We start from the raw sequence: 27,958 nt of genomic DNA, 5'->3' as shown, positions 1-27,958 counted from the left end.
GACAGAGCCCTGAAAGCTAATGGCGTTTGCGACCAAATAAACCTGTTGGACTGTAACCTGGTGTTGTGAGATTTTCTAACTGTCCAACGCCAGCATGTCCCCAACGCCCTGCCACCCCCAACTTTCCCCGAGGCCCAGGTTGTACCCCAAGGCAAGTGACCACGAGAGGGTAAGAGAGGGGAGATGGTGGAGGTGTCATTGGGTGAGTAACCAAGAGGCAAACGTTCTGCGGGGCACCAGGGATGGGGGGGGGGGGGGGGGAGCGAAGGGGACGGTCGGGTGGGAGAGGAGGGGGCAACGGGGCGGGAAAGGAGGAGGGGTCGGGTGAGAGAGGAGGTGGGGCGGGGTGAAGGAGTTAATTTGTTTGAAACCCCAGTCTCCCGGCACTGACCTCCAGCACTTTGGCCATGCGGGATTTGTCATCCTGCAGTCGTTTCTTGGAGTCCATCTCCTTCTCCAGCTGCTGTACTCGCTGCTGCAGGAGGTTCGTGTCCAGCACAGCATTCTCCTTCTCCACCTGGCTCTGCTGTAGCTCGTGTTTCAGACGGCCAATCTGAAACGGGAACACACAGGTCAGCTTTCAGAAACAGACAAGAGTTCGTCCTTTCAGGGCAGGTGCTGGGCTTGTCCCTCATAGGGCATTAACCTGGGTAGCACAGTGGGTTAGTGCTGCTGCCTCACAGCACCAGGGACCCGGGTTCGATTCCCGGCTTGGGTCACTGTCTGTGTGGAGTCTGCACATTCTCCCCATGCCTGCGTGGGTTTCTTCCGGGTGCTCCGGTTTCCTCCCACAGTCCAAAGGGCATGCTGATTAGGGTGTATTGGCCATGCTAAATTCTCCCTCAGTGTAACCTGAACAGGAGAGTGGTGATTAGGTAAGCTGCTTGTGACACTAATAAATAAACTTTACATTTATTTTTCACCACAGCCAGTGGCATTCTGTTACCATCTAGTGGCAACAACTGAATACTGCAGCATATGTGTGTGTGTGTGTGTGTGTGTGTATATGTGTGTGTGTGTGTGAGAGAGAGACAGAGAGAGAGAGAGAGAGAGTGCGTGCGCGTGTGTGAGAGTGTGCGTGCGTGTGTGTGTATATGAGAGAGAGAGAGAAAGAGTGTGTGTGTGTATATAAAAGAGAGAGACTGAGTGTGTATATAAAAGAGAGTGAGTGTGAGTGAGTGAGTGTATATGAGAGAGAGAGAGAGTGAGTGTGAGTGTGTGTGTGTGTGAGAGAGAGTGTGAGTGTGGGTGGATGCGTGCATGACAAGGAGGCCCACACACAGCGGAGACAGGCAGATCACAGATGTGATTCATCCTGAATTGGGATGGTGCAATAGGATTCGGGGAAGTGAGAGATTCCGGACATGGAGGAGGAACAGCCCCTGATGACCAGTCAAGGGGCTGGCCTGAAGCTGTCCCTGAGAGTGTGAGTTAGACTGAAGTTCACCACAATGCTCCCCAAGAGTTTTCATCATTATATTTTTGCAAGCAGCAGCCTGTGAATTCATGTACCAGGATGCCCAGATCCCTCTGTATCCCAGAGTTCTGCAATCTCTCTCCCAGGGCGGCACAGTGGGTTAGCACTGCTGCCTCACAGCGCCAGGGACCCAGGTTCGATTCCCGGCCTCAGGTAGCAGAGTCTGCAAGTTCTCCCCCCATCCCCTGTCTGCGTGGGTTCCCTCCTGGTGCTCTGGTTTCCTCCCACAGTCCAAAGATGTGTAGGTTAGGGTGGATTGGCCATGCTAAATTGCCCCTTAGTGTCCAAAGACGTGCTGGTTAGGATGCATTGGCCACGTGAAATTCTACCTCAGTGTAACCCGAACAGGCGCCGGAGTGTGGCGGCTAGGGGATTTTCACACTAACTTCATTGCAGTGTTAACGTAAGCCGATTTGTGACACTAATAAACTAACTTTAGGTTTAGTGTATGAAGCAAAATTCAGAGAGTGTCCCAGGGAGGGTTAAGATAAACCTCGTACCTCATCCTGTAGCCTCTTGACAGTCATATTGGCCTTGTCCAGTTCCAGGGCCCTCTCCTTCCCTTGCCTCTGGTGCTCCAGCAATTCGCGCCGCGACTTATCCCGGTAGTCATCCAGCTGGGACTGCAGCTCCACCACGGAGCTCCCGGACTGTTCCGTGACCTCGTCCACCTGAGCCAGGGAGAAACACAAAGAGCCAGAGTTCAAACCACTGCGGCCTTCGCTGCTCGGCAAAGTAACGGGGGTGGGGTTGTGGCCCAGTAAAAGGGGGAGGTGGGGGGTCGATGGCCCAGTAATGGGGGTGGTGGCCCAGTCGTATTATTGCTAGATTATTAATCCAGAAACTCAGCTAATGTTCTGGGGGGACCTGGGTTCGAATCCTGCCGCAGCAAACAGAATTGAAAGCTAGTCTTAGTAATGTTGATTTGATTTATTATTGTCACGTGTATTGGGGCACAGTGAAAAGTATTGTTTCTTGCGTGCTACACAGACAAAGCATACCGTTCATAGAGTACATAGGGGACAAGGAAAGGAGAGGGTGCAGAATGTAGTCACAACTATCGTATATTGTTAAAAAGACATCTGGTTCACTAATGTTATCTTTAGGGAAGGAAATCAGCTGTCCTTACCTGGTCTGGCCTACATCTCTCTCACACACACACACACACACACACACACACAGCAATGAAAAAAAAATGGAATTAAGAATCTACTGGTCTGGAATTAAAACTCCACTGATGACCGTGAAACCATTGTCACAAAAACCCATCTGGTTTACCAGTGGCCTTTCAGGGAGGAAATCAGCCATCCTTAAGGGGTCTGGCCTACATTGGAGTGGCACTGTTGCCTCACAGCGTCAGGGACTCGGGTTCAATTCCCGGCTCGGGTCACTGTCTATGTGAAGTTTGTACATTCTCCCCGTGTCTGCATGGGTTTCCTCCGGGTGGTCCAAGATGTGCAGGTTAGGTGGATTGGCCATGCAAAATTGCCCCTTAGTGTCCAAAGATGTGTAGATTAGGTTGGGTGAGATGCTCTTTCGGAGAGTTGGTCCTGGCTTGATGGGCCGAATGGCCTCCTCCTGCACTGTAGGGATTCTATGATTCACTCTGTACATCAGGCCCTCAGTGTTGACTGCAAAGGGCCGCGGAAGCCATCCTGCCTTTGCTAACAATGTATCGGAAAGTACTCCCCCGCCCCCCGCCCCGACCCTTTCTTTAGGGCGATGAGGCTGGTGTGGCTGGCCAGTAATTACTCAGCAGAGGAACAGTAAAGGATGGACTGCTGCTTGTTCGAATGTAACCGGTGACAACTTTGTATTGGCTGTAAACGTGACCAATGGTAACAAGCTGTAAGGGTCAGCTGACCCCCAGTAAACCAATCACAAAATGATGCGATGGTCAGCTGACTCAGTATAAATAAGAACCTGTTTGGAATTGTGGAGAGTTTGGAGTGGCCCCGGGCGAGGCCCCAAGTTTGGAGTAACAAAGTTTCTTTATTAAACCCTTTCTTTGATTTATAAGTTTTGTTATATTTTTATTGTCGCTGTTTGAAGGGTTCTTTCTGAGAGAAACACTGGTGATAGGGGAGCAATGGTGCTGCTGGGTTTGAGTAGGGAAGAAATGGGCTGTGTACACTCACTCACCCGCCCGCTGTCTCACCTCTTTCTGCAGCTTTTCGATGGTCTTGTCCAGTAACCACTTCTGCTCCTCCAGCTCGCTCTTGGCCTTCTTCAGCTGGTCCTTCTGCTTTGCCTCGTCTTGGTAACGCTCGTGCAGCTCCTGGTAGTCCTGGGTCAGCCGGTTCATGCTCCGCTGTGTGACGGGCAGGGGGGTGGGGTGTGAGGGGTGAAGACAGGGAGGGTTACACATGGCAGATGTCACTGTGCGCGTTTTAATGCCGGGATTTCTAAATACCGATGCGGTATTGGTCACTGTCTGTGCGGAGTCTGCACATTCTCCCCGTGTCTGCTTGGGTTTCCTCCCACACTCCGAAAGACGTGTAGGTTAGAGGGATTAGCCATGCTAAATTGTCCCTTTGTGTCCAAAGATGTGTAGGTTAGGTGGGGTAAATGCGTGGGGTGGGGGGAGGGGGCTGGGTAAGATGCTCTGTCGGAGCATCAGTGCAGACTTGATGGACCCTGTTCTGCGCCGTTCAATGGTCCGCTGGACCTGCACCTCATGTGCCATAACCTGCAGGGCTTTGGGCCAAATGCTGGGGTGTGGGATTAGGCCGACTGGGTGTGTTGGGGAGGTGGGGTGGGCTTGTTTATCAGCGGGCGCTGACATGGAGGGCCAAGTGGCCTCTTTCTGTGCCGTAGACGTTCTCGGATCGCATCAAGTGGGTCAGGAAACAGGTCAGAGGATCACAAAGGCCAGAGGTGTAAGTAACGGACAGACGGCTGCCTCAGTGGGAGGGACAGCAAGAGACAGATACGGAAAACCAGAACAAGAGGCCGAATGACTCTATCAGCAGCGCGCTGGGGCTAAACAACCTGCAGGCATTAAACTTCACCGCACTGAACCTGCAGGAGGAAAGGTCGCGAGGAAAACCTGAGGGGAAGTGTCGGGATGCACGATAGAGAACGCCGCAGTGCGCCGTACCTGCGTCTCTTCCAGGCGGTTCTCTAATGCTCTTTTGGCCATGGCTATCTCCTGCTCCTGGTCCGTGGCTTCTCCAAGAGACAGCTCCATTTGTTTCCGCTCTGTCTAAAACAGGTTTGAGAGAGTCACCATGCATTTCATCTGCTGAACACTGGAACGGGAGAAGGCCACTCAGCCCCACTTCCCTCCCCTACAACTACATCATATAGCCAATTGGGATCTCAACTCCATCAACCCAAAAACTCTGTCCAAAGATGTGTGGGTTAGGTGGATTGACCATGCTAAATTGCCCCTTAGTGGCCAAAGATGTGCAGGTTAGGGGGATTGGCCATGCTAAATTGTCCCTTAGTGGCCAAAGATGTGCAGGTTAGGGGGATTGGCCATGGTAAATTGTCCCTTAGTGGCCAAAGATGTGCAGGTTAGGGGGATTGGCCATGCTAAATTGCCCCTTAGTGGCCAAAGATGTGCAGGTTAGGGGGATTGGCCATGCTAAATTGTCCCTTAGTGGCCAAAGATGTGCAGGTTAGGGGGATTGGCCATGCTAAATTGCCCCTTAGTGGCCAAAGATGTGCAGGTTAGGGGGATTGGCCATGCTAAATTGTCCCTTAGTGGCCAAAGATGTGCAGGTTAGGGGGATTGGCCGTGCTAAATTGTCCCTTAGTGGCCAAAGATGTGCAGGTTAGGTGGACTGGCCATGCTAAATTGCCCCTTAGTGTCCAAAGAGCGGGGTGGGCAAGTGTCCGCCTCATGCGTCCGTGGGCGTGGGAGATCTGATTACCTCCAAGCGGGCCAGCTTGTCCTTCAGCCGTGACTCAGAGCCTTTCAGTTCCTCAATAAAGTCTTTGCACTCCCCCATCTGGAAGTCCATCTGGGAGACCCTCCTCTTCAAGTCCTCGTTGTCCTGCCTCAGCTGCTTGATGGAGGAGTCGGCCGCTCTCTTCGCCTGCTCCGTCGCTCCCTTCTCATTCTCCAGGGCCAGTTTATCCTGGAGGTACAACGGGAGGGGGGAAATAAAATTCATCATAATGCTGAGTGTCACGAAAGCTACATCGATAGCGGGTTAGATGGGTCTGCCTGGCTCCATCGTGGGTCTCAGTGCAACCCCTCGGCTGTGTCACAGCTCAGGGTGTGGAGATGCCGGCATTGGACTGGGGTAAACACAGTAAGAAGTCTCACAACACCAGGTTGAAGTCCAACAGGTTTATTTGACAGTAAACCCACTAGCTTTCGGGGTTTGCCCCTTCGTCAGGTGAGACCTAACAATGGGCAAACCCTGAAAGCGAGTGGTTTTACTATCAAATAAACTTGTTGCACTTTAACTTAGTGTTGTGAGACTTCTTACAGCTCGGGACATCTGAGCCCCAGTCGACCTGCTATTCATTCTCTTACATACTGGGATCACCTCTCCTCTCTCTCCTTTCCAAAAGTGGCAGCAAATCAGCAGCACCGTAATATCGAGACGGGGATGAGACAGGGTGGGCAAGAGAGGGAGGGAGAGGGACGGGTCGGGGGAGGGGCGCGTGGCCTCAGGGAGAGAGGGGAGTGGGCTCCAGAGAGAGAAGGGAGGAGGTGGGTCCCAAAGAGAGAGAGCGGGGGGGGGGGCGGTGTGTGTGTGTGTGGACTGGACCCAGGGAGATGGGGGCTCGAATCCCATCCCAGGCAGCTGGTGGGGATTTAAATCCCATTAATAAAACCTGGGATTGAGAGTGAGTCTCGGTAATGGCAGCCGTGACAACGATCATCGATTGTCACAAGAAAAACCCCCATCTAGTTCCCCCTTTAGGGAGGGAAGAACACAGAACAAAAACAGCTCGGGAAACGGGCCCTTCGGCCCAACGAGCCCGCGCCGCCATTTTAACATTACCAGTCCCCCCTCCGCCCTACATGTGACCGCAGAGCGAGGCGCACAGCAATGTGGTCGACTTTTAACTGCTCCCCCCCCCCCCCCCCCCCCCCGCCCCAACCCCCTCTCTGAAACGGTCTGAGGGAGCCACTCAGTTTCACCAGATGGCGACACAAGTTCAATGAAGCAACACCCCCCCCCACCACCCCTCCCACCTCCCCACCCCCAGCTGAACTCTCACCTTTGACACGAGTTCACAGCTCCTCTTCAGGGCTTCCATTTCCTTCTGGTAACTCTGCTTAAGTTTCTCCAGGGCTTTGCTGTGCTCGGCTGCCTCGTCGCTCAGTTTCGCCCGCAGCCCGCTCAACTCCTGCTCTTTGTGCTGCACGAGGGCCTCCTGCTGCTCACCGCTGCCGGCCATCTCCTGTAACTCCTGCTTGGTGCTGGCCAGCTCCTGAAACACAAGAGAGCAGCCGGTCAACGTATCGCTCAGTGGCAACACTGCAAGGTCCCCCTGGGGCACCGATCGAACGCAGCTCTTCATCGACCAACAGGGAAACCTCAACAAACCTAAATTTAACTAAAGCAACATCAACCAACGCAGGGGCAGGGGCAGGGGCAGGGGACTCGCTCGCTCCCCCCCCCCCCCCCTCCCCGGGGGAGAGAAGGCGGGACTCGCTCCCCCCGCTCCCGGGGAGGGGGGAGAGAAGGCGGGATAAGTTGGGACTTGCTCCCACAGGAATCGGAGCACCTGGAGGAAACCCACGCAGACATTGGGGGGGACAGTGATCCGAGGCCAGGGGTGGGGTTAATGAGATTCCAGAAGGGAAGAAGGGGGAAAATTTACAGTGTTAGCATACAACCACAAAGAACACACTCTTTTCAAACACACACGTTCTACTCAGGTAAATATTTGTTGAATTAACATACAAAGTGTCAGTCACAATGTTCTCTCTGATTGTTTACCTTGCTGATAAACAAGGAAGGCTTCATGCACCCATGCCCCATAATTCTGGAGTCCCTTGTCGATCAAATATCCATCTCATTCTCCTCTGAATTGATTCAGTGATCCGCAATCTGCACTGCTCACAGTGGACTGGATTCCACACAATAATGACCCTCAACAGAGGAGGTTTCCATCTTCCCTCTCTACTCTGTGCTGGTGTTTCTGCTTCACACGAGCCTCCACCCATCCCCTCTTCATCTCACACCCTAAACCACACCATTCTAATCCTTCCTCCTTCACGTTAATCCAGCAGCCCTTCAATACATCCAACATTCTCCCCGCCATCGGAGCGAGTCCCACCTTCTCCCCCCCATGGGAGCGAGTCCCACCTTCTCCCCCCCATGGGAGCGAGTCCCACCTTCTCTCCCCCATGGGAGCGAGTCCCACATTCTCCCCCCCATGGGAGCGAGTCCCACATTCTCTCCCCCATGGGAGCGAGTCCCACCTTCTCCCCCCCATGGGAGCGAGTCCCACATTCTCCCCCCCATGGGAGCGAGTCCCACATTCTCTCCCCCATGGGAGCGAGTCCCACCTTCTCCCCCCCATGGGAGCGAGTCCCACATTCTCTCCCCCATGGGAGCGAGTCCCACATTCTCCCCCCATGGGAGCGAGTCCCACATTCTCTCCCCCATGGGAGCGAGTCCCACCTTCTCCCCCCCATGGGAGCGAGTCCCACATTCTCTCCCCCATGGGAGCGAGTCCCACATTCTCCCCCCCCCATGGGAGCGAGTCCCACATTCTCCCCCCCATGGGAGCGAGTCCCACATTCTCCCCCCCATGGGAGCGAGTCCCACATTCTCCCCCCCATGGGAGCGAGTCCCACATTCTCCCCCCCCATGGGAGCGAGTCCCACATTCTCCCCCCCATGGGAGCGAGTCCCACATTCTCCCCCACTCCCCCCCATGGGAGCGAGTCCCACATTCTCCCCCCCATGGGAGCGAGTCCCACATTCTCCCCCACTCCCCCCCATGGGAGCGAGTCCCACATTCTCCCCCACTCCCCCCCATGGGAGCGAGTCCCACATTCTCTCCCCCCATGGGAGCGAGTCCCACATTCTCCCCCCCATGGGAGCGAGTCCCACATTCTTCCCCACTCCCCCCACTGTGGGAGTGAGTCCCACATTCTCCCCCACTCCCCCCACCGTGGGAGCGAGTCCCACATTCTCCCCCACTCCCCCCCATGGGAGCGAGTCCCACATTCTCCCCACCACTCCCCCACCATGGGAGCGAGTCCCACATTCTCCCCCCCACCATGGGAGCGAGTCCCACATTCTCCCCCCCACCATGGGAGCGAGTCCCACATTCTTCCCCACTCCCCCCACTGTGGGAGTGAGTCCCACATTCTCCCCCACTCCCCCCACCGTGGGAGCGAGTCCCACATTCTCCCCCCCACCATGGGAGCGAGTCCCACATTCTCCCCCACTCCCCCCACCGTGGGAGCGAGTCCCACATTCTCCCCCCCACCATGGGAGCGAGTCCCACATTCTCCCCCACTCCCCCCATGGGAGCGAGTCCCACATTCTCCCCCACTCCCCCCATGGGAGAGAGTCCCATATTCTCCCCCCACTCTCCTGAAATCCCCATTGGATTTATTAGTGACTGTCACACATCGATGACCAACTTTAAAGTACGTTACAATTTATCAATGGCAAGTTGCTCTTAAATGAAAGGTCCCCCTCGAGTTCTGAAATGTTGCCCCCGCCCGCCACCCCCACAGCTCTTAACATCCACCCCATCAAGCCCACTTCCCCTCCCCCAACTTAGGATGGTCAATGTATGAGTAAGACCACCTGTGCTCTAAACTCCAATGAGTATAGGCACAATCTTTCGTCATAAGATGACGACGCGACAGAGAACAGGAACGAGACAGAGAATCTGCTGAACCGGTGCGGCGACAATAATCTCTCCCTCAATCTTAACAAAATGAAGGAGATTATCATCGACTTCAGGAAGCATAAAGGAGAACATGCCCCTGTCTACATCAACGAAGACGAAATTGAAAGGGTTAAAGGTTTAATTTTTTTAGGTGTCCAGATCACCAACAACCTGTCCTGGTCCCCCCCATGCCGACACTATAGTTAAGAAAGCCCCACCAACGCCTCTACTTTCTCAGAAGACTAAGAAAATTTGGCATGTCCGCTACGACTCTCACCAACTTTTACAGATGCCCCATAGAAAGCATTCTTTCTGGGTGTATCACAGCTTGGTCTGGGCTCCTGCTCTGCCCAAGACCGCAAGGAACTACAAAAGGATTGTGAACGTAGCCCAATCCATCACGCAAACCAGTTTCCCATCCATTGACTCCCTCTATACTTCCCGCTGCCTTGGGGAAAAGCAGCCAGCATAACCAAGGACCCCCCCTACACGCCCCGGACATTCTCTCTTCCACCTTCTTCCGTCGGGAAAAAGATACAAAAGTCTGAGGTCCCGTACCGACCGACTCAAGAACAGCTTCTTCCCTGCTGCTGTCAGACTTTTGAATGGACCTACCTCGCATTAAGTTGATCTTTCTCTACACCCTAGCTGTGACTATAACACTACATTCTACACCCTCTCCTTTCCTTCTCTATGAACGGTACACGTTGTCTGCGCACTGCACAAGAAACAATACTTTTCATTGTATCCCAATACAGGTGACAATAATAAATCAAATCTATGTACCCTATGAACGGTATGCTTTGTCTGTACAGCGCACAAGAAACAATACTTTTTGCTGCATCCCAATACATGTGACAATAATAAACCAGATTAAATCTCTCCAACCCAAGAATAAGCCCACATTTCTCATTTTGGGGTATCCAACCGCAGTGAGGCTATAAATCGTGGGCACGGGGAACTGAAGGAAGGCACCTCATAGGGCAGTATGGTAGCACAGTGGGTTAGCACTGCTGCCTCACGATGCCAGGGACCTGGGGTTCGATTCCTGGCTTGGGTGACCGTCTGTGCGGAGTCTGCACATTCTCCCCGTGTCTGCGTGGGCTTCCTCCGGGTGCTCCGGTATTCTCCCACAGTCCGAAAGACGTGCTGGTTAGGGTGGATTGGCCGTGCTAAATTGCCCCTGGTTCGGGGGGATTAGCAGGGTAAATATGTGGGGTTAAGGGAAAAGGGCCTGGATGGGATTGTGGTCAGTGCAGACTCGATGGGCTGAATGGCCTCCTTCTGCACTGTAGGGATTCTGTGGAATAGCCCGTTCGTGCTGGGTTTGTAACCGGGGAATAATCCGAAACACCTGAGGCAGTGAAACAATCCCCGTGAGGAAAGCTAACAGGGAGTCCACAGCTCACGTACCCTTTTCAGTGCCTGGATCTCTGCACTGTCCACTGAGGTGCGTTTCACATGGTCCACCTCATCCTGCATCACCGAGTAACGATCACGCAAATCCTTCAGCTCCTCGTCAAACTCCTCCTTCTCCTGCTTAATCTGCAGCAGTCTGAGATTGGTGGGAGGGGGTGGGTGGGAGTGAAAAAGTAAACAGATAAAGGGATGGCTTTGTGTCTCAGCTTTATGAATTAGATTCCACACTGTCCCCGATCTACCCCACAATCCCAACACAAACTGACCACCCCCCACGCAGCCCAAAGCCCCCCAAAATCCCATGTACCCCAACCCCTCCCTTGCAATCCCGCACACTCCACCGCCCCCCCCACCCCGTAGTTCAACATCCACCTGAGTGGGAGGCCTGCCTTGAGTTTACACACCTGACCCCAGATAGGGCGGGTGTCAGTGAGTCACACCCTCGCCTCTGAGGTACAACAGCGCAGGTTTGGGTCCACCACTCCAGAGAACTGAGCGAACAGACCTGGCTGACACTGTCTGACTGTCCGAGTCTGGGCACTGAGGAGTCCAAGGCCGAGGGAGCGACGCACTGTGGGAGGGTCGGTGCCGAGGGAGCGCCGCACTGTGGGAGGGTCGGTGCCGAGGGAGCGACGCACTGTGGGAGGGTCGGTGCCGAGGGAGTGCCCGCACTGTGGGAGGGTCGGTGCCGAGGGAGCGCCGCACTGTGGGAGGGTCGGTGCCGAGGGAGCGCCGCACTGTGGGAGGGTCGGGGCCGAGGGAGCGACGCACTGTGGGAGGGTCGGCGCCGAGGGAGCGACGCACTGTGGGAGGGTCGGCGCCGAGGGAGCGCCGCACTGTGGGAGGGTCGGGGCCGAGGGAGCGACGCACTGTGGGAGGGTCGGGGCCGAGGGAGCGACGCACTGTGGGAGGGTCGGGGCCGAGGGAGGAGTGTGTGGGGGGTGCAGTTCTCCCTGGCATCCAATATTTATTCCTCAAAAATCATTAATAAAATAAAAATAAACCAGATGCCCGGAAGACAGAAACAGCAGTAGGCCATTCAGCCTTTCAAACCATCCAACAAGATCAGGACTGATCAGTTATGCTCTCCACTCCGGTGTCTGTCCCTCCCACGGTGGGGGCCAATGGCCTGGAGGTGGATGATCAGCCATGATCTGTTTGAAGAGCCAGGCAGGGTCAATGGGTCGAGTGGCCTCCTGCTGTTCCCAGCTGGCTAAACAGCATGGTTTAAAGATGAACAGGAACCAAATCAGATTTGTAACCCCCTGCCCCGAGCCGGTAAGGGGAAAGTGCACTGACTCCCGCTTGGTGTTGCGGAGCTCCTCGCGGTTCTTCTGAAACAGCTCTTTCCAGTGGACGCTCTCCTCCGTGCTCTCCTCCAGCTGTCTCTGCAGGCTCCGCACAGTCGAGTTGATCTTCTGTCTCTCGGACTCCACGTTCTGCTGCGTCTGGGTTTACCAAGAAAAGCCAGAGAAAATGATTAACCTCTCCCCGTAAAATCTCAGCATGAACTTACTTCAGTCCCCTACCGTTTGGCTTTATCAAAACGTACCAATGGGCTTGCGAGCGAGGGTCGGAGGTTGAGAGAGGGAATTCCAATTCTTAGGAAGCTTGAGAGGCCGGAATTGAAGGAGCGCAGAGATCTCAGAGGGCTGTTGGGCTGGACTCGCCCCCACAGGGAGCGGGGAGAACGTGGGACTCGCCCCCACAGGGAGCGGGGAGAACGTGGGACTCGCCCCCACAGGGAGCGGGGAGAACGTGGGACTCGCCCCCACAGGGAGCCGGGGAGAATGTGGGACTCGCCCCCACAGGGAGCGGGGAGAACGTGGGACTCGCCCCCACAGGGAGCGGGGAGAACGTGGGACTCGCTCCCACAGGGAGCGGGGAGACTGTGGGACTCGCTCCCACAGGGAGCGGGGAGAATGTGGGACTCGCCCCCACAGGGAGCGGGGAGAACGTGGGACTCGCCCCCACAGGGAGCGGGGAGACTGTGGGACTCGCTCCCACAGGGAGCGGGGAGAACGTGGGACTCGCCCCCACAGGGAGCCGGGGAGACTGTGGGACTCGCTCCCACAGGGAGCGGGGAGAACGTGGGACTCGCCCCCACAGGGAGCGGGGAGAACGTGGGACTCGCCCCCACAGGGAGCGGGGAGACTGTGGGACTCGCCCCCACAGGGAGCGGGGAGACTGTGGGACTCGCTCCCACAGGGAGCGGGGAGAACGTGGGACTCGCCCCCACAGGGAGCGGGGAGACTGTGGGACTCGCTCCCACAGGGAGCGGGGAGAACGTGGGACTCGCCCCCACAGGGAGCGGGGAGACTGTGGGACTCGCTCCCACAGGGAGCGGGGAGAACGTGGGACTCGCCCCCACAGGGAGCCGGGGAGAATGTGGGACTCGCTCCCACAGGGAGCGGGGAGAACGTGGGACTCGCTCCCACAGGGAGCGGGGAGAACGTGGGACTCGCTCCCACAGGGAGCGGGGAGAACGTGGGACTCGCCCCCACAGGGAGCGGGGAGAACGTGGGACTCGCCCCCACAGGGAGCGGGGAGAACGTGGACTCGCCCCCACAGGGAGCGGGGAGAATGTGGGACTCGCCCCCACAGGGAGTGGGGAGAATGTGGGACTCGCCCCCACAGGGAGCGGGGAGAACGTGGGACTCGCCCCCACAGGGAGCGGGGAGAATGTGGGACTCGCCCCCACAGGGAGCGGGGAGAACGTGGGACTCGCCCCCACAGGGAGCGGGGAGAATGTGGGACTCGCCCCCACAGGGAGCGGGGAGAATGTGGGACTCGCCCCCACAGGGAGCGGGGAGAACGTGGGACTCGCTCCCACAGGGAGCGGGGAGAACGTGGGACTCGCTCCCACAGGGAGCGGGGAGAACGTGGGACTCGCCCCCACAGGGAGCGGGGAGAATGTGGGACTCGCCCCCACAGGGAGCGGGGAGAATGTGGGACTCGCCCCCACAGGGAGCGGGGAGAATGTGGGACTCGCTCCCACAGGGAGCGGGGAGACTGTGGGACTCGCCCCCACAGGGAGCGGGGAGAATGTGGGACTCGCCCCCACAGGGAGCGGGGAGAATGTGGGACTCGCCCCCACAGGGAGCGGGGAGAATGTGGGACTCGCCCCCACAGGGAGCGGGGAGAATGTGGGACTCGCCCCCACAGGGAGCGGGGAGACTGTGGGACTCGCTCCCACAGGGGGAGTGGGGGGAGAATGTGGGACTCGCCCCCACAGGGAGCGGGGAGACTGTGGGACTTGCTCCCATGGGGGGAGTGGGGAGAGAATGTAGGAGTCACTCCCTCGGGGGGAGTGGGGGAGAATGTGGGACTCGCTCCCATGGGGGGGAGTGAGGGAGAATGTGGGACTCGCTCCCATGGGGAGAGTGGAGAGAATGACCACACCCTCCACCACCCATTCAGCCCCCACTCCGGCTGGCTGTGAGGCATAGTAGGAGGTGCGTTTCTCTCAATCAGAGGCACTTAGAGCGGGCAATCACAGGCCTGGAATACAGCTGGTGTAAGTCGGGAGCTGCCACGTAGCGGCTCTGACTAACGGGGACATCCGTTAATCTTGGCACAGGAGCCATTACCCCAGTTGCTGCCATGTTGTAGAGTGGTGTAGGCCGCTCTGTAATGTGTTAGGACTCCAGGGCAGCTTCTGTTTGAGTGCCCAGCCAACGCTGTGTTTGAGTTTGAACTGCACTGACTGCTGTATTCACTGGAGCAGAAGAGAGTCCCTCAATGGACTCGTTTGTTCGTTGAAGGAAAAGAAAAGGAACCATTTGGTTTACCGCCCTCTCTCTTCGCCCGTCTGACTGTCCAAACTATCTTTTGTTAAGGACGAGAGACGAACAAAGCTGTCGTCTGTCACAGCCTTTGTTTCTGGATGCGCAGAGCGTCCCTTACCGCAGTCTGGCGGAGGGAGGGGCAGTCGCGTTCTCAGGGCCGATCACAGTCCAGCTCACGGGTGACCGGCTTGTCGGAAGGAGTTTGTAACACGGTGGTCGGGAGTTGCGGTCGACCGCTGCTCCGCCACCCCCGCGACTCCAGCCCCGCTCTCGCCGTCTGGAAGCGGTTTGCAAATCAGCCACTCATCTTAGTGTCAACTGCGAATTTTGACACACTACATTTGGTCCCCAACTCCAAATCATCTTTGTAAATGGTAAAAAATTGTGGTCCCAACACCGATCCCTGAGGCACACCACTAGTCACGGTTCGCCAACAGGAAAAACACCCATTTACCCCTACTCTTTGCTTTCTGTTAGTTAACCAATCCTCTATCCTTGCTAATACATTACCCGTAACACCGTGCACCTTTAACTTATGTAACAGTCTTTGGTGCGGCACCTTGTCAAATGCCTCTGGAAATCCAGATACACCACATCCACAAGTTCCCCACTGTCCACTGCACATGTAGTGTTCTCAAAGAACTCCACCAAATCAGTCAAACATGACTTGCCCTTCATGAACCCATGCTGCACCTTACCAGTGGGGCAATTTATATCCAGATATATCGCTATTTCTTCACTGATGATAGATTCAAGCATTTTCCCTACTACAGGGATGAAACTGGAGCACTCGGAGGAAACCGACACAGACACGGGGACAATGTGCAGCCTCCGCACAGACAGCGACCCGAGCCAGGAATCCAACCTGGGTTCCTGGCGCTGAGAGGCAGCAATGCTAACCCACTGTGCCCTGGCCTGTGACCTCTTGTTCCAGGTTCCCCATAAACAGGGCAATCTACAGTAAGAGGGCCTCTTTCTGCACCCTGCTCAATCTGTCCTTGTAAAAACTATCACCTCCCCTGCCCCCTCTCCCCCGTTTCCCCACTCTCAGAGTCTCTCTGTGGGGCCACTGTCTCGCACCTATAAAATAGTAGGAGTGAGACACTGAAGGACAGTTTTGAGCACTAACCTGAGACACCTCATCGAAGTTCTTCCTCAGCTGCTCCATGTCCTTCTGGTACTGGGCTGTCAGGTCTTCCATGGCCTTGTCATGGCTGGACACCTCCTCCTTCAGCACCCCCTTCAGGGCGGTCAGCTCCCGCTCTCTCTGCCTCAGGGTGTCCTCCACTGTCTGCTTTGCGGTGGCCACCATGTCCAGCTCTTCCTTCGTCCTGGCCAGCTCCTGCTTCAAGAAGAAACCACCAACATAGGATCTTGTGGCAGAGAAGGCACCCATTCGGCACCATACGGCCCTGCCAGCCCTTTGAAGGAGCTCACTGGTTAGCCCCAAGTGTGGGACGGCGATAGCAGAGGGGAGAGACATTAAGCTTGTTGTGCTCTCGGCAACAGTGAGTCTCACTTCCCCACAGCTCTGAGAGTTAATACATTATCCACAATCAAATCTGCCCCTGCCATATCCTCTGAGGCAAATTAATACTAAACTGACCAAAGATGTGAGGGTTAGATGAATTGGCCATGCTAAATTGCCCCTTAGTGTCCAAAGATGTGCTGGTTAGGGAGACTGGCCATGCTAAATTGTCCCTCAGTGTCCAAAGATGTGTGGGTTGGGTGGATTGGCTACATCTTTGGATGCTAAGGGTCAATTTAGCAAGGCCAATCCACCTAACCTGCACATCTTTGGACACTAAGGGGCAATTTAGCATGGCCAATCCATCTACAGACAGAAAAAAATTTGACCTGCTCTTGGGAAAGCACAGGTGACAGAAGTGTTGGTGAGGGATCACGTTGGGACCAGTGACCATAATTCTATTGGTTTTAAGATAGCTATGAAAAATGATAGGTCTGGCCCAAAGGTTAAAAATTCTAAATTGGGGCAAGGCCAATTTTGATGGTATTAGGCAGGAACTTTCAAAGCTGACTGGCAGGCAAAGGTTCATCTGGGCAACTGGCACTAGCTTAGGGGTTAAAATGAATGGGCAGCATGGACGAGTTGGGCAGAAGGGCCTGTTTCCATGCTGTAAACCTCTATGACTCGAAGTGGGGGGCTTTCAAAAGTGTGTTAACCAGGGTTCAAGGGTAAGCACATTCATTTTAGAGTCAAGGGCAAGGTTATATAAGTAGGAAACCCTGAATGACTCAGGGTATTGAGGTCCTGGTCAAAAAGAAGGAAGGGGCACATAAAATAGAACGTAGAAAACTACAGCACAAACAGGCCCTTCGGTCCACAAGTTGCGCTGATCGTGCATAGGCAGCTGGGATCAAGTGGATCCCTTGAAGAGTATAGAGGTTGTTGGAGTACAGTTAGGAGAGAAATCAAGAGGACAAAAGGGGGACATGAGATTGCTTTGGCGGATAAGGCAAAAGGAGGATCCAAAGAGCTTCTACAAATACATAAAGAGCAAAAGAGTAACTAGGGAGAGAGTAGAGTCTCTTAAGGATCAACAAGTTCTCTATATGTGGATCCACAAGAGATGGGCGAGGTCCTAAATGAACATTTCTCATCGGTGTTTACTGTTGAGAAAGGCATGGACGTTAGGGAACTTGGGGAAATAACTAGTGATGTCTTGAGGAGAGTACATATTGCAGAGAAGGTGGTGTTGGATAAACCCCTAGGACCTGATGAAGTGTATCCCAGGACTTTGTGGGAGGTTAGGGGGGAAATTGTGGATCCCCTAGCTGAGATATCTGAATCATCGATAGTCACAGGTGAAGATTGGAGGATAGCCAATGTTGTGCCTTTGTTTAAGGAGGGCTGTGGGGAATGGCGGGAGGGCAGATCGAGGGGCTGAATGTCCTCCTGCCCACAGAACAGCCACCACGTACCGCTATAACCTCTTTGTCCGCACTGCCCCCTGCGGACTTCCTGATGCTCCTCAGCTCTTTCTGCATGGCCGTCATTTCCTCCTGCAGATCTCGCATCTCTGCCTCCACTGTCTCCTTCTCCATCTTCACTTCCATCAGCCTGGGGAAGGAGGGGGAAGAGAGAGAGGGGGTGGAGGGAGAGAGAGGGGAGGAAGAAACAGAGGGACAGAGAGAGGGAGAGATAGAATGGGATAAATACGTTTACACCATGTCCCCAGTCCGATGTGGTGGTTGTCAGAACTAGAGAAGCTTTTACTGAAGGACCTCTAAAAGGAGGTGTCTGAGAGATCCCATTAGATAAAAGGGAGTAACCTAACTCGGGGCTGGTGGTGTTTCCGTGTCTCTGCTGCCCATAGAATCCTGATAGCGCAGAAGGTGGCCATTCAGTCCATCGAGTCTGCATTAACTCTCCAGAAGTGCATCTTACACTCCCTGACCTATCCTCATAATCTCACACATTTAGCATGGCCAATCCACCTAACCTGCAAACAGAATCCCTACACTGCAGAAGGAGGCCATTCAAGGCTGCACTGACCACAATCCCACCTAGGCCCTATCCCCGCAACCCCACATATTTACCCTGCTCATCCCCCAACACTAAAGAGCAATTTAGCACGGCCAATCCACTTAACCTGCACATCTTTGGGCATTAAGGGGCAATTTAGCATGGCCAATCCACCCTAACCTACACATCTTTGGGCATTAAGGGGCAATTTAGCATGGCCAATCCACCCTAACCTACACATCTTTGGGCATTAAGGGGCAATTTAGCATGGCCAATCCACCCTAACCTGCATATCTTTGGACTGTGGGAGGAAAACAGAGCACCCAGAGGAAACCCATGCAGACACAGGGAGAACATGCAGACTCCGCTCAGACAGTGACCCAAGGCCAGGAATCGAATCCAGGTCCCTGGCACTGTGAGGCAGCAGTGCTAATCACTGTGCCACTGCCCACTGGAGGTCATGGATTAGGAGCCTGTGTCGAAGATTCGGACAAAGTCACGAAATTCTTTCTTGCAAAAAAAAACGTCCTCCATGATTTGGAACGCACTGCCCGATGGGACAGTGGTGAATAAGACATGGTTTTGGATTGGAAGGCGAGGCTGGGCTGGGGGTACAACTGCACTGAGTAAAAAAAAAAATTATTAAACAGTTGCGTGCAACCAAGCGGATGGGAAATCTTTGAAGACAAATTATTAATTTTTTAAAAATGGTACAAAGAGGATTTTATTCGCCGGTCCAGCCAATCGTTTCCGGATGTACAGAATGGGATTCAGACACACAGGAGGCAAATTCGGGGATATAGTTTAATGCTGTTAATCTTATCCCAGCTTCACCATGTGACACAGAGGTCACCCAGTAACATCTGGCGTGACGATCGAGCTTTATACACTGCAGGCTCCCAGTTGTGATTCCTATGCCTACCAGGGCTGCCAGTTTTCAGACAGGACAGAGGGCACTGGGTGCAGGAATTAAACACAGAGCCTCAGACGAGGAGACAGCAAATTAGCCAGGCCTGTCTGTGTCTTGCGAAAATGAGTGCGCGCCAATGGGACTGGATGTGACTAAAACACCCTCCAGGGTTTAACTGGCTGACGGTGGTGGGGGGCTGTCCATACTTGCACGCGGGGGAAAGGTCAACCTGCTGATCTAACACAGACTCCCTGTGGAGTTAATACTCTAGTACAAGACATCTGGAGTACAAAGGCCCTCTCATCCCAGCCCCTACGGTCAGGATCCCGTAATCGATGGGCCGAATGGCCTACTTCTGCTCATGGAAGAGAATGAGAAGTGGGGTTCAGACGCACACTCACCCACACAGACCATAGGAAAAAGCAGCAGAATTAAGCCATTCAAGTCTGCTCCACTGTGGTTGATATTTTTCTCATCCCCCCATTCTCCTGTCTTTCCCCCATAACCCCTGATCCCCTTATTAATCAGGAACCTATCTATCTCTGTCTTAAAGACACCCAGTGACCCGGCCTCCTCTGCGGCAAAGAGTTCCACAGATTCCCCACTCTCTGGCTGAAGAAATTCCTCCTCATCTCTGTTTTAAAGGATCGTCCCTTTAGCCTGAGGTTGTGCCCTCTCTGGTTCTAGTTTTTCCTACTAGTGGAAACATCCTCTCCACGTCCACTCTATCCAGGGCCTCGCAGTATCCTGTAAGTTTCAATAAGATCCCCGCTCCTCATCCTCCTAAACTCCAACGAGTACAGGCCCAGAGTCCTCAACCTGTTCCTCATACGACAAGCTCTTCATTCCAGGGATCATTCTTGTGAACCTCCTCTGGAGCCTTTCCAAAGCCAGTACATCCGTCCTTAGGTATGGAGCCCAAAACCGTTCACAATAGACACACACGTGCATATACTTATATATGCACAACAATACACGCGCACATGCAGCACGCACGCAACACTCACACACATGCATGCCAACACACACACACGCACGCACACAACACACACATGCACGCACACAACACACACACACCTGAGCTTGATTTAAGCAAGGCAAACTTACTCTTGTGTGTTAGTCTGGAGTTCCTTCCTGTTCTTCTGAAAGAGATTGTGCAGCTGGGTGCGTTCCTCCTGCGCCTCCTCCAGCTGTAGCTGCAGATCCTGCAGTTCAAACCTGCTTCCATCATTCTTCTGACGCTTCTGCAGCAGGAGCGGGAGATGAGTGGGATAGCAAAAGACAAAACTTCAGAGCTAATTATTTATAACCCATGCTGTATTTATCAGCCCATTTTATATGGCGGCTGCATTCCAGCAAAATTCTTTATTTAAGTTTATTTGTTAGTGTTACAAGTTGGCTTACATTAACACTGCAATGAAGTTACTGTGAAAATCCCCCAGTCGCCACACTCTGGCGCCTGTCCGGGTCACACTGAGGGAGAATTTAGCATGGCCAATCCACCCTAACCACCACGTCTTTTGGACTGTGGGAGGAAACCGGAGCACCCGGAGGAAACCCACGCAGACACAGGGAGAAAGTGCAAACTCCGCAAAGACAGTGGCCCAAGGCTGGGAATCGAACCCGGGTCGCTGGCGCTGTGAGGCAGCAGCGCTAACCCACTGTGCCACTTGGAGTGGTGCCGAGTTGCAGGCCTGGGAACCACCACCTCCAGCATTTAATCCCTCCACCACTGACACAGCCGTGTGTACCATCTACAAGGTGCCCCACAGCGACTCACCAAGGCTCCTTCAACAGCACCTTCCGAACCCACCACCTCTACCATCTAGAAGGACAAGGTGGGAGGCAGCAGGCACATGGGGAACACCCCCACCTGCAAGCTCCCCCCTCCGAGCCACTCACCATCCCGACTTGGAAATATATCGGCTGTTCCTTCACTGTGGCTGGGGTCAAAATCCCAGAACTCCCTCCCTAACAGCGCTGTGGGTGTACCTACCCCACACACAGGGACTGACTGATGTCCAATAACAATCCCGGAACTCCCTCCCTAACAGCACTGTGGGTGTACCTACCCCACACACGGGGACTGACTGATGTCCAATAACAATCCCGGAACTCCCTATCAGCACTGTGGATGTACCTACCCCACACACAGGGACTGACTGATGTCCAATAACAATCCCGGAACTCCCTCCCTAACAGCACTGTGGGTGTACCTACCCCACACACGGGGACTGCAGTGGGTTCACAATAACGGCTCACTCACCCCCTTCTCAAGGGCGATTAGGGACAGGTGATAAACAGTGGGGCCCAGCCAGCGACGCCCCACAACCAGTGAAGAAGTTTTTTAAAGGTGTAGAGTAACTTACAATGAATTCTTCGTCCAGTTTTTGCTGGAGTTCTGCTATCTTTTTCTCAAATTCATTCTTCTGCTTCGACAGAGTCCTGAGGTCAGGTGATAACTCAGCGTACTAAACAAATTGAGAGCATTAAAGTTTATTTACTAGTGTCACAAGTTGGCTTACATTAACACCGCAATGGAATTATTGTGAAAATCCTCCCATTGCCACACTCCTGTTCGGGTTACACTGAGGGAGAATTTAACATGGCCAATCTATCCTAACCAGCACGTCTTTCAGACTGTGGGAGGAAACCGGAGCACCCGGAGGAAACCCACGCAGACACGGGGAGAATGTGCAGACTCCGCACAGACAGTGACCCGAGCCGGGAATCGAATCCTGGTGCTGTGAGGCAGCAGAGCTAACCACTGCGCTACTGTGACGCCATAGTTATCGTTAGGATATCTTGCTTAATTAACTTCTTGGAAGGCACAGAAACAGAGGAGAGCTGGGATACTGGCGGGGCGCTCTGACACTGAATGGTGCCCCCCACCTCACGGTCCAGCCTGTCTGTCCCACAGGGGAATTTAATTGGAGATCAAGATTAAATATGAAAAGTTTATTTATTAGTGTAGAAATTCGAGTTAAAAAGTAAAGTTTATTTATTAGTGTCACATGTAGACTTACATTAACACCGCAATGAAGTTACTGAGAAAATCCTCCAGTTGCCACACTCCTGTTTGGGTACACTGAGGTAGAATTTAGCATGGCCAATCCACCTAACCTGCACATCCTTGGATACTAAGGGACAATTTAGCATGGCCAATCCACCTAACCTGCACATCCTTGGATACTAAGGGACAATTTAGCATGGCCAATCCACCTAACCTGCACATCCTTGGATACTAAGGGACAATTTAGCATGGCCAATCCACCCTAACCTGCACATCCTTGGATACTAAGGGACAATTTAGCATGGTCAATCCACCCTAACCTGCACATCTTTCGGACTGTGGGAGGAAACCCACGCGGACACGGAGAGAATGTGCAGACTCTGCACAGACAGTGACCCAAGCCAGGAATCAAACCCGGGTCCCCGGCGCTGTGAGGCAGCAGCGCTAACCCCACTGCGCCACTGCAAAACTGTGATTAGCTGGGAGAAACAAAGCGAAGTTTTACAACTGAGAAACGTAGAGAACAGGGACCAATACGGCAATATCAGACAGGCCCGTCTATCTGGGAGCAAATGCGACGTGTGGAAGTACGAGTGGTTGGGGTCTGGAAGGCACTATCTGCAAGTGTGGTGGAGACTGGCTCAGATAGGACATGAGATGATTCAATGAGATTTCCCAGCATTGTTCTGCTTTTCTTTCCGATTCCAGCATCTGTAGTGTTTCGTATTTACATTAGATGATTACTATTGAGAACAGTGACGTAAACTTGTTCTATGCGGCCACACAGAGGTTGAATGATCAGACATTAACTACTGTTCAGGATAAGTAGATAACGTTGCTCCTTACCTTGGTGTCTTGGAATTTGTCAAACACTAGGTTCGCTTTCTTCCTCAAGAAACTGTCGGTTTCTATACTCCTGTTGGTGAACATCAGCGTTACTGAGGTTATGTTTAACTGATAACCCAACAACAAACCTCACTACACTCACTCCCTGTGGGAGTAAGTCCCACATTCTCTCCCTCTCCCCCGCGTGGGAGTGAGTCCCACGTTCTCCCCCCACTCCCCCCGTGGGAGCAAGTCCCACATTCTCCCCAGTCTCCAGGTACACATTTCTCCCGAGTTGAATTTATTAGTAACTATCTTATGTAGCAGCGTCCTGTTCTGGTCTCTCCCTCATACAAGTGGGAACATTTCCCCAGGTCTACTCTCTGAATACCTTTTGTATTAATAAAGAGCGCCCCTGCCTCCTCTTTCCAAGGGGGATATAGAAGACCCAGCACGTCCGCCAATAAACACAAGATCACAGTTCTGATGTTGCACACTCACCCTTCCTTCAGTATCTTGAAGATTAGCTGTTTTGTAAGCTCTTCGCTGGCAGCTGAGACTTCTTGCTGATCCTTCAAAAGGTCAGGAGTAGATTTTAGCTGTCAACACAACGCAACATGAATAGGCATATCAGGCAATACAAGCCTGCAACAACCTCACTTGGAGCCTGGATGAGGGAGGCTCCCCACAACAATCTCCTATCAGAGCTGGCTGGGAATCCTGTGGAGAGGAACTCACCTTCTGACTCCCCAAAGCCTGTCCACCATCTACAAGGACACAAGTCAGGAGAGTGATGGAATACTCCCCACTTGCCTGGATGAGTGCAGCTCCCAACAACACTCAAGAAGCTCGACACCATCCAGGACAAAGCAGCCCCGCTCGATCGACACGCTAACCACAAACACTCACTCCCTCCACCACCGACACAGCCGTGTGTACCATCTACAAGATGCCCCACAGCGACTCACCAAGGCTCCTTCAACAGCACCTTCCAAACCCACCACCTCTACCATCTAGAAGGAAAAGGAGGGGGCAGCAGACACATGGGGAGCACCCCTGCTTGCAAGTTCCCCCCCTCCGAGCCACCCACCACCCCAACTTGGAAATATATCAGCCGTTCCTTCACTGTGGCTGGGGTCAAAATCCCGGAACTCCCTCCCTAACAGCACTGTGGGTGTACCCACCCCACACACGGGGACTAACTGATGTCCAATAACAATCCTGGAACTCCCTCCCCAACAGCACTGTGGGTGTACCTACCCCACACACGGGGACTGACTGATGTCCAATAACAATCCTGGAACTCCCTCCCTAACAGCACTGTGGGTGTACCTACACCACACGGAGACTGCAGCGGGTTCAAGATGGCAGCTCACCCACCACCTTCTCAAGGTGCGATTGGTGATGGGTGATAAATGCTGGGTCTGGCCAGCGATGCCCATATCTCTGTGAAGGTGAACTACAGACTCTGAAAGCAGTGAATAAACCACAGCAAAGTAATAACACTGTAGAAGTTTTTCCCATTTAACACAGGTTACCTCAAATGATCAAATCCATGCCAGCATTTATAGACATTGGCTGGAGAATTCTGGCCATTCATGCCGGCGGGATTCTCTTGTCCCACCAGAGACACAGCCCCTGCTGTGGGTTTCCTGGTGGTGGAGGGGTGGCTACATTGGGAAAGTAAAGTTTATTTATTAGCCACAAGTAAGGCTTACATTAACACTACAATGAAGTTACTGTGAAAAACCCCCAGTCCATAAGACACAGGAGCAGAATTAGGCCACTCGGCCCATCGAGCCTGCTCCCCCATTCAATCATGGCTGATATTTTTCTCATCCCCCCGTTCTTCGGCCTTTTCCCCATAACCCCTGATCCCCTTATTAATCAACAACTATCTATCTCCGTCTTAAAGACACTCAGTGACCCGGCCTCCTCTGCGGCAAAGAGTTCCACAGATTCCCCACTCTCTGGCTGAAGAAATTCCTCCTCATCTCTGTTTTAAAGGATCGTCCCTTTAGCCTGGGGTTGTGCCCTCCAAATCTAGTCTCTCCCACGAGTGGAAACATCCTCTCCACATCCATTCTATCCAGGGCCTCGCAGCATCCTGTAAGTTTCAATAAGATCCCCCCCTTCATCCTTCTAAACTTCAGAGTACAGACCCAGAGTCCTCAACTACACTCCAGCACCAGTTTGGGTCAATGCACCCTAACCAGCACGTCTTTCGGACTGTGGGAGGAAAACTGGAGCACCCGGAGGAAACCCACGCAGACACGGGGAGAATATGCAAACTCCACACAGTCACCCATTCCCATTGAAAGCGACGGGATCAGAAAACCCCGCTGCCAGCGAACGGCATGGCACCACCAGTCTCCAAGGGGAGGCCAGAGAATCGCACCCATTATCTGACTGGTATGCTCAAGGCAGTTTTAGCTGTGGTGAGCTACAGACCTTGGGTGGATAGACAGGTGTATGGGTCACAGCTATAGTAAAGCCAATTATACTGTGGGCGTACTGAGTCCAGTTTGGTCTCCCTACCTAAAGAAGGAAATGCATTTCTTCGTCCTATCATGGGATGTGGGGGCATTGCTGGGCCAGGCACTTGGGCCATTTCAGACAGGGTGGTGAGCAGGCGACCATGTTAGGGAAGGGGGATTGTGTGTTTGTGTGCGCGCTCGTGTGTGCGTAAGAGACTCGGAGGCAGTGCAAGAAGAGGATGAGGGATTGTCCTGTGAGGAAGCTTAGGCCCCTGTACAGTTTAGATGAAAGGAACGGCAAATCTGTAACACAGTGGTTGGCACTGCTGCTTCACGGCGCTGGGGACCTGGGTTCGAATCCCGGCTCGGGTCACTGTCTGTGTGGAGTTTGCACATTCTCCTCATGTCTGCGTGGGTTTCCTCCCACAGTCCAAAGATGTGCAGGTTAGGTTGACTGGCCATGCTAAAACTGCCCCTTAGTGCCCTGACATGCATAGGTTAGAAGGAATAGTGGGTAAAATATGTAGGGATTTGGGAGTAGAGCCTGGGTGGGATTGTGGTCAGTGCAGACTCAATGGGCCGAATGGCCTCTTTCTGTACTGTAGGGTTTCTATGATTCTATGAATACTGTTAAAATTCTCGGAGGGTTTGACAAGGGGAATACTGTGGGAAAATCACAGCTCAGGCTGATTGCACGGATAAGCTCTGGGAAGTGGAGGCTGGGGTGGGGGGGGGGGGGGGGGGGGGGGGGGCGCGCGAATAGATGAAGATTCTACGTGCCAAACAGGGCAGCAAGCTTGAAAACTGCTCTTGAACTTAAATGGCAGGGAACAAGATACTGAACAGCAATCCCCACGAGATGGCAAACATGGCCAAAGCCCCGAATGGCTTGGCCAACATGTAAACGGATATTTCTGGGAACATCCAACGTCCACTTCAGAAAAGCTCACGGATCAGTTCTCGATGGAAATTCAAAGTAACGTTAAAGTTTATTTATTAGTGTCACAGGTAAGGCTTAACACTGCAATGAGGTTACTTTGAAAGTCCAATTGTCGCCACATTCCAGACAGAGTCAGATCAATCCACCCTAACCTGCACGTCTTTGGACACTAAGGGACAATTTAGCATGGCCAATCCACCTAACCTGCACATCTTTGGACACTAAGGGACAATTTAGCATGGCCAATCCACCTAACCAGCACATCTTTGGACACTAAGGGACAATTTAGTACGGGCAATCCACCCTAACCTGCACATCTTTCAGGCTGTAGGATGAAACCGGAGCACCCAAAGAAAACCACGCAGACACGGGGAGAATGTGCAGATTCCTTATGTTCTTATTCCACACAGACAGTAACCCGAGCCAGGAATCAAACCCGGGTCCCTGGCTAACTCAGTGCTAACCCACTGTGCCACCGTGCTGTCCACAGATTTGACAGGCCAAAGGGCCACTTCTGCACTCTATGATGCTATGACCACCCTTGCAACTGACCCTATTAAAAAACATTGAATAATTCAGTTCAAAGTAAAAAAAGTGGCCAGCTGTCTCGCCACCCACCTCCCACCAAAACAAAAGTATTTTCTTTTCATTCTCTCTCTGCATAGGCTGGGCCATCCCTAATTGCCCCTTGAGAAGGTGGTGGGTGAGCCACCATCTTGAACCCACCACAGTCCCTGTGTGTGGGGTAGGTACACCCTAGGTGCTGTTAGGGAGGGAGTTCCAGGATTGTTATTGGACATCAGTCAGTCCCCGTGTGTAGGATAGGTACACCCACAGTGCTGTTAGGAAGGTAGATCCAGGATTGTTACTGGACATCAGTCAGTCCCCATGTGTGGGGTAGGTACACCCACAGTGCTGTTAGGGAGGGAGTTCCGGGATTGTTATTGGACATCAGTCAGTTCCTGTGCACTGTTAGGAAGAGAATTCCAGGATTTTGACCTCAGCAACAGTGAACGAACAGCATGGTGGCACAGTGGGTTAGCACTGCTGCCTCACAGCGCCAGGGACCCAGGTTCGATTCCTGGCTCGGGTCACTGTCTGTGTGGAGTCTGCACGTTCTCCCTGTGTCTGTGTGGGTTTCCTCTGGGTGCTCCGGTTTCCTCCCACACTTGAAAGACGTGCTGATTAGGTGCTAAATTCCCCCTCAGTGTGGTGACGAGGGAATTTTCACAGTAACTTCATTGCGGAGTTAACGTAAGCTGACTTGTGATCCTAATAAATAAACTTTAAAACAAAACGAAACTTTACAGTCGGGATGGTGAGTGGCTTGGAGGGGGGTCTTGCAGGTGGTGGTGTTCCCCATGTGTCTGCTGCCCCCCCCCGCCCTTCTAGATGGTAGAGGTGGCGGGTTTGGAAGGTGCTGTCAAAGGTTTTACCATCCCTGACTGATGTTGTTCCTGATCTGGAGACACCCGAAACCGAGAGTCTGAGGCGGAAAGTTAAACATTATCCGAGGGTGATTAAATAAATAATCAGGAGGTTGAGCAGAGAGGTCACGTTAATGACTCATATTTTCATAGTGCATTCCATGTGAAGGAGCGCGGTAAAGTGCTTCACAGGAGCATGGTACTCAGTCACTCGAAGAGACAGATATTAGGACTGGAGAGGCCACACCTGGAACACTGTGTACAGTTTTGGTCTACTTACTTGAGAGAGACTATAGTGACACTGGAGGGGTTGCACAGGAGATTCACTAGGTTGATTCTGGAGTTGAGAGGCTTATGAGGAGAGACTGAGTA

General features: G+C 53.3%; 1 protein-coding gene across 5 annotated transcripts in view; it reads right to left on the bottom strand.

The window, feature by feature from the left end:
* The window catches only part of cgna (cingulin a), a 75,574-nt gene that overhangs the window by 14,523 nt on the left and 33,093 nt on the right, over positions 1-27,958 (bottom strand). For 3 of the 5 annotated variants that reach the window (XM_080184034.1, XM_080184031.1, XM_080184032.1), the window contains exons 3-16: positions 23,244-23,341; positions 22,764-22,833; positions 21,274-21,375; positions 20,012-20,148; positions 17,451-17,589; positions 15,637-15,852; positions 12,019-12,167; positions 10,714-10,855; positions 6,662-6,874; positions 5,356-5,562; positions 4,578-4,682; positions 3,636-3,788; positions 1,978-2,148; positions 392-553 (exon numbers count right to left, since the gene is read on the bottom strand). In XM_080184034.1, coding sequence (XP_080040160.1) covers positions 392-553; positions 1,978-2,148; positions 3,636-3,788; positions 4,578-4,682; positions 5,356-5,562; positions 6,662-6,874; positions 10,714-10,855; positions 12,019-12,167; positions 15,637-15,852; positions 17,451-17,589; positions 20,012-20,148; positions 21,274-21,375; positions 22,764-22,833; positions 23,244-23,341 — 2,064 coding nt within the window. The remainder of the gene's footprint in view (positions 1-391; positions 554-1,977; positions 2,149-3,635; positions 3,789-4,577; positions 4,683-5,355; positions 5,563-6,661; positions 6,875-10,713; positions 10,856-12,018; positions 12,168-15,636; positions 15,853-17,450; positions 17,590-20,011; positions 20,149-21,273; positions 21,376-22,763; positions 22,834-23,243; positions 23,342-27,958) is intronic. The other 2 variants (XM_080184036.1, XM_080184035.1) reach the window with 2 other exon arrangements.

Source organism: Carcharhinus amblyrhynchos, unplaced genomic scaffold (assembly GCF_965287045.1).
Source record: "Carcharhinus amblyrhynchos unplaced genomic scaffold, sCarAmb.v2.hapA scaffold_534, whole genome shotgun sequence".
Classification (NCBI taxonomy): Eukaryota; Metazoa; Chordata; class Chondrichthyes; order Carcharhiniformes; family Carcharhinidae; genus Carcharhinus; species Carcharhinus amblyrhynchos.
This window is presented reverse-complemented; position numbering and strand designations above follow the sequence as displayed.